At 36.9% G+C, this 6,923-nt stretch overlaps 1 protein-coding gene across 1 annotated transcript in view; it reads right to left on the bottom strand.

Annotated features, from left to right (window-relative positions):
* Positions 1-6,923, bottom strand: part of LOC118743790 (protein dead ringer) — a 116,235-nt gene that overhangs the window by 72,110 nt on the left and 37,202 nt on the right. The window contains exons 2-3 of the mRNA XM_036476555.1: positions 1,056-1,342; positions 785-935 (exon numbers count right to left, since the gene is read on the bottom strand). Of these exons, the coding sequence (XP_036332448.1) occupies positions 785-935; positions 1,056-1,342 (438 nt within the window). The remainder of the gene's footprint in view (positions 1-784; positions 936-1,055; positions 1,343-6,923) is intronic.

The following is a 6,923-nucleotide window of genomic DNA, read 5'->3' as shown; positions in this document are numbered from 1 at the left end:
AAAAAAAAACAAAAAAATAACAATTGCTTTGGATTAAGTAATAAAGTGTTCTATTGTTTATTTTAGAGGTCGATAGATTCAGTAGTTTTGAGAATAGTTTTACGATCCTCTAAAATACTGTTTGGAATATTCGTATATCTGGTTAACTAAATAAACGGATATTAACCAGATATCCAGATAAAAAAACGAACAGATATCTCAATATACGGATAGTCCCAGCCCTACCGCATGTATCGTCCCTTTTCAGACAACCAAATGTGAACTAGGGCTCTAGAGTCAAGGCTCAGAAAATTTTACCTCGATAGATATTCAGCAGTGTCACATAGCGGGCTTATCTTCAGGTTGACCAGATGATCAAAAGCGAGGCTAAATTGGTTTTAGAAAAAGGTTCGAAAAAGTTATACCCTGTGAAAAATTAAGTTAAAAAGAAATCAGTATACTCATTCCTTAACAAGTCTTCGCCTTTTTTAAACAAGTTTTTAGTGCACGCATTTTTACTTGTAAAACATTTCAAATCGAATTTTTTTATTATTTTTTTTAATCAAGATACCTCCGATAAATATACAAAAATGTTGATAAGTTTCTTTTTCTTTTCTTGAATTTCGGGAATGAAACTTATCCACCTAGCTTGTTCCACTCGGCATTTCTCCGGTGGTCGAGCAACACGCTTTGTGCTCCCATAACTGACAAAAAATCAACTGAGTCGCGTTGACAAAATTTGCCATGTGTAAACATAGTTTATTCTCAGTCGTTTGTTGCTTGCTTAGTTTACTGGAACACTTACCATTAGACCCACTTTCATATCACGAACTTGCATCTTTAGCTTCTCTAACACATCATTGTGTTGTAGATTTGGAATGCCATGTAGACCGCCAATGCCCATGAAATTACCGAGCGCATTTAGCGGATGATTCGAAGGAAACTGATGATGATGACTGCAAAGGCACATAATAAAAAAAAAACAGAACAAAAATTCAATGTCATATGTCCACCAATATGTAGTGCCAAACTGCACTCTGCAACCACCACCAGTATCGAACTAATAACTAATTTACCTCATTTGAAGATCAGCGTGACGATCGGGACTACGCACACCCATACCACTGCCAACACCGATACTTGCACTGCCGGCGTTGCCACCAAAACTCATATCACCACCGCCAATATTGTTATTGTTATTATTATTATTAGTATTTTTGTTGTTGTTGTTGTTGTTGTTGCTGTGGCTGTGGTTACGTCTCAAAGATGCGACATTTAAACGCGTTGCACGAATTACATGATGATGATCACCATCGATCGAATCACAATCACGCATTTCCTCATCAGAAGGAGCGTCGCGAGACTGTAAAAAGATTTTACAATAAAAGAAAAGGAATGAATTGAGTAAGCAAAGAATAAACTGTTAAGAACAAATGGCATAAAGTGATTATTAAATTTATTGCAACAATTTGGTGCAACATGAAAACACATTAAGGAACAAACACATCCTTAGATATAGGAAATAAAGAAACTATCCCAGCAGCAAAACAAATGAACCACTTAGAATAGCAAATGAATCGAACGACACTATCGAACTAAATGGTCCGAAAAAAAGAGTGTTGGTGCTTTTGCAGAGGCTGATGCTGATGCTGATGCCGATGCCGATGCTATTGGTGGGGCACATAAAGCGTGCTGAGGTCGCGTCGAATGCAACAAACTATCGATCAATATTGCAACCCACTGCGACAAGTCGAATGCAAATTTTGTGTTTAACATGCAGCGATATACTAAAATAAAAAAAAAAATAAAACAACAACACAGGCGACAATCTTTTTGCATGCCCCATGGATGCTGAAAGCGAGCATAAGAACGAATGTATGTAGTCATAAGATGGCTTTATGTATTTCCTTTCGCTGCAAATTATTTTGCTTGCAACGAATTTCCTTTATTTCCACTATACTCATTCGCTGCATCTTAATCGAATTCAAACGTGATTTTTGCATAAATTGCCAACAATTTTAGATTGTCGTACGCGCGCGCAGCTTAATCATCAAAAGCGCATGCGCAGGAGACGAAAGCGAAGCAAGCAACGCATTGGACTGCTAGATCGTTGTTGAATTTGCAGGTCTCGTTGGTAGATTAGTGCGCCTATTCGCCGCAAACTTTTAATGAATTATGATCGACATTCTGCAGTGTTTTCGATTCTCTTTTTGTTTTTGTTTTATTACTCCACTAACGATTGAGTGTGGAACATTGCTTGCAACGCTGATCGGTGCGATTTGGAATGGGGAGAATTTCGTCGCAAGCAACGGCGCCTAATGAGTTTGACTTTTTTTCCTTCTTTTCTGATAATTATTATATTTTCTAGTTTGTACTTGTGCCAAATTCATTTAGCGTACATTGAACCCACAAACGAGTTTCCCAAACATAAATTCATACTAAATTTGTTTTAACTAGTATGATGGCCATGCCGTAGTTCGTAAATGGTGCCGCGCTCTATGTATTAAATAGATTCCCCCTTTTTAAAAACACATGTTTAATTTAGAAGCATAAAGAAATTTCAAAAATTGTATGGCGTGAAAAGTGGGGTTAAGTATTTGCTGATCTCTTTCTCATTAAGAAAGTCATCAATATTTATAACTTTGACAGCAATGAATGGTCACAATTATGATATTCACACAAAGCTTAGCCAAAATTATAATTCATTCGCACAAAAAAAAATTAAGTATAGAATTTCGTACGTACTAGTTCTTATCATTCATATCATAAAAATGTACACTAAAAAAAGTATTTAAAACAAAAAAAATTAAGAAAAATATTAAAGATAGAAAATCGATTCTCCTGTTCCAGTTAATAAAAGTTACATAATAAAAACGAGTTTAAAAAAATTGTGGGGTGCTCCCGAAACGAAAAAGGATTCACAAAATAAATTTTATAAAAACTTTAGATATTTTCCTTCTTTGGTTATTTTTACATACATATCGCACAACGTCTTCAAATGAGGCACAACTCAAAATTACACGTTCGTCAGAAAATGCCAAAAACTATTTCTTAGCACATGATAGTCATATCGAGCCCTAACCGCGAAAAAAACGTAACCGCCAAAAAGCAAATTTTACAGGAGACGTTTTTTGTTTTTTTCTTAATCCGTTTGGAAAATATCTTTGAAATTCTTAATGTAGTCTAAGCCCGGTTCAATACAAGTCATAGACTAATTTTTATCTTCATTTAACTTAATTTGTAGGCGAAATTAGTGAATTTGGCGCTTACGTTAATTTCGCTGTCACCATGGCAGGCTACTAGGCAAAAATTTGGCGCTTACGTTAATTGAATTTCCCCAAAAAAACTTTGAAAAAACTTATTTTATTTTCTTTTTTGTACACATTGACATATATAAAAACATAAATAAATGTATAAAAATATATATTTACAGTCAGTATTTACAGGTCACTACTAACTTCCATGTCGCTTACGTTATTTTTGCGGTATCTCAAAACAGCAGATGTCGCTTACGATAAAATTAAGTCATATATCTCTGTGACTGTGACGATTGACGATACAAATTTTTAACAGTTGACCTGTTATGGGTTTAAGAACAATTCTACATCAAAAAACTACTTTCGAAAAATATGTCGCTTAATTAATTTCGCGGTTAGGGCTCGATATGGGCAAGGGAGACTTTACCTTTTAACAAATTATAACAATTCTCTCCGGCTAAAATAAAATAAAATGAAATAAAATAAAATCAAATCAAATCAAATAAAAAAAAAATATAAAAAAAAAATAAAATAAAATAAAATAAAATAAAATAAAATAAAATAAATTAAAACAAAATAAAATAAAATAAAATAAAATAAAATAAAATAAAGTAAAATAAAATAAAATTAAATTAAGTAATGAAATTTAAATTTAACTAAAAACTTTAAAAAATATATATAAAAGTACGCAATAATACTAGTTTGACAGTTACATAAAATGTTTTCCTCCGATTTTCGGCGGGCGCCTTGATTTAGGTCCCTTCCTATTGTTTTACGCCGACTCCGAACGGCGATTGTATTTTTATCAGCAGCTGATTTTCATGGCAGAAAGGTAAATAAAAGGTCACTGTACATTTTCACCGCATAATTTCAAAAATGATAAATTTTGAGTTGTGTATTTTATGAAGACGGTGTGCGATATATTGCATGCACATACATGCATACATGTTGCAAATTGTTGCGTTCGCGCTATGTGTACCTTATAGGTCGAAACAGGTTTAACAACCAGTTGACTAGCCGGCATGCTTGCCGCAGTTGTTATTCAGAAGTATTGTTGTTGTTATTACTATTTATGCACCTTTTTTGGTAGTTTCTTTGCGCCGTTTGTACATGAAGTGCACAGAGGTGCAAATTAAGCGCAACTGTGACTATTGCAAATTAGGAATTTTCAATTTAAATACTAAAAATGCTAAGAAAAGCATCCAGCGGCCCAACCAACAAACCCAGTTCAACTGCTAGTCATCGCATTGGAGGCATTTGGCATTTAGAGCCTGTTGGTCAGATTAACACCGCCTTTTGCACTTGCCCAATACACCAGCAGCGGCAGCAACGGCAATCCATCCATGATCTACTGCGCGACAGCCATTACCATACCTTCCTTAGCCGTTCGTATGCATCATCTGCTGCTACTGTTACAGTATACATATGCCAATGGCGAAGACGGACCGAGCGATCGATCGCGCGATTGATCGGCAGATCGACACCCAGTCACTATGTAGCATCAACTGGTGCTTTACTGGCTGCTGAAATTGCAACTTTGCAGCTTTTGAATAGTTTTTAAATATTATTGCGAATTCTTTGAAGTTGTGCGCAGTTATAAAGCAAAAGCTCGTTCTTTTTCGCGAACGAGAGCAGACAAAGTTGTGAGGTGTGAATGGCGAGAACAGTGATGCCAGATTGTGCGTAATTCCGCTATTTGAGGCATATTTTGCAACACAAATTATTAGAAGGCTAAAAGGGACGTTTTAAATATAAAAGGGATTTTCTTGTAACACAATTAAACAAGGCTGCAAAATTAAATTATTTCTATCCCCCTTGCAGTAATTATGTTTATACAGATTTGTGTGAAGTCAAAATTAATTATCTTTGGACGTTAACGCCAGTAATATGCGGTAACACTGAGGAAAATAAAAAAAAGGAATTTTAGGAAAGTAAGCACTATGGTTATGTTATATTTCCGTGGAGGTAATGGAGGTATATTTTTCGATTTCAGCGAATAATTTAACATAGAATGTTTGGCATCACTGGGCGAGGATTGCAACACCGCGGCGATAACTAACTACCAGTCAGCGATCGCATTGAGATCGACGTGAAGAACAAGTGCAACATTGGTGTTGTAACGGCTGAATGGCAGTCTGGCTGACCGGTTCGCCGGTTGACTGGTTCTGCAGTTGTTGTTTGGTTAGCCGTAGGACTCGTCAGCCAAGTGGTTTTCGGCCAATGTTGACTGTTGGCAGTTAACTGCTGCTTGCTGATATTATTAGCAGAATTTTTGTGCGGTCGATCGCGAGCTTATGCAAAGCCAGAGGTGAAGTGACGACAATGGCGAATTGCCCTTCCAAAAAAAAAAAGATACAAAATCTGCGAAAAAAAACGCTGAAAAACTGCGATATGGAATATTATTGCAATGAAAAGTTGCTAAGAGGAGTGAAAAGGGCAAAGCTTGGACGCTTAAATTATAAGTAAGTGGGTAACAGCAGACAAGTAGTTGGTTGTAAGTAAAAGTGCAACACGAGTGAGTCACAAGTAATTGCAGCAAAATTACGAAGGCTTAAACACAGAACATGCGCACCGCTTGCCCAAGCATGAACGATTTGGCTGCTAAATACCTACAATATTAGTTCAAAAATTCCTAAGGCATGTAGTGCGCATTGGTTTTTTAATGTAAAAATGTAGGCACTTATACGCTTGTCCATTGCATCTTGGTCTCTCTTTTGTCAAGCAAGCAACCCAGATTGGCGCGTGCTTAATCACCCTTCACCAATCGAACGTCCGGCGGCTCACAAAATCAAGCAGGAGGAGTCTATCTTTTGTCAAACTAAAGGGTTCCGACAAGAATGAGGTTTATGAGATCGAAATCCATGTGTTGGCATTTCTGCTGAAGCACAAGTGCCTTATCCAACCGAAGAGAGATAAGTATCCTATTTGGAGAAGCTTTGCCGCTAACACAGATATAGGAGAATATTTCTGCTTGTGAGCGAAACGAGAACTGAAGACGTTCCTTCTCAGAAAAGTGTGCAGTCTAGAGATGGAACTTAAGAATGATACTCTGTCCGGCCGGCTGCTAATTAATCACTTTTACCACCCCTGCTACTTCTAGTACTGATAGTGAATTGCCTCTCTAATGCCACATCAAATCGATATTTTGCCATAAGGACCTGTCTTTCCGCAGGCAGATGGAATGAATAGAGCCAGCATAGCGCGTGTTGTGCAGAAACGCAAGAAACATCAGCTTTTCCATGGCCTTCAGCGGTCACACCCCTAATCTTTTCCATGGTTCCGGCTCAGCACTCAGCTCCACACTGAATAATGAACTCGAAGCAGGAAACCCCAATTCACTGCACAGGTTAAAATACTGGCGAAGAAAACGGTGCTCAACTTTTGTCGTCTTATTTTGTTCTACGACATAATCGTCCGGTGGCCGTCTCTGGATAAGTATAGGGAAGCACAACACAATTGGCCTAAATTAGATAAAAGCGGATGTAGTCCACTTATCCGACTGCTGCGACCACTGCCCCACACACAAAACACAAAAATTTCGAAACACGCGAAGCAATCAATATACATACTCACGAAACTATGGGACAAATATAGTAAAACTGCCTTTTTTAGTTTTCCTCTCTGACTTCAGGAGTTTTTAGAGGACCTAGTAGTTTCAAAGATATGATTGATTCCAAAAATTATTTA

Source organism: Rhagoletis pomonella, unplaced genomic scaffold (assembly GCF_013731165.1).
Source record: "Rhagoletis pomonella isolate Grant_MI unplaced genomic scaffold, Rhpom_1.0 Rhpom_scaffold_00007, whole genome shotgun sequence".
Taxonomy (NCBI): domain Eukaryota; kingdom Metazoa; phylum Arthropoda; class Insecta; order Diptera; family Tephritidae; genus Rhagoletis; species Rhagoletis pomonella.
Note: the sequence above shows the minus strand (reverse complement) of the source record. Positions and strands in the feature narration are given on the sequence as shown.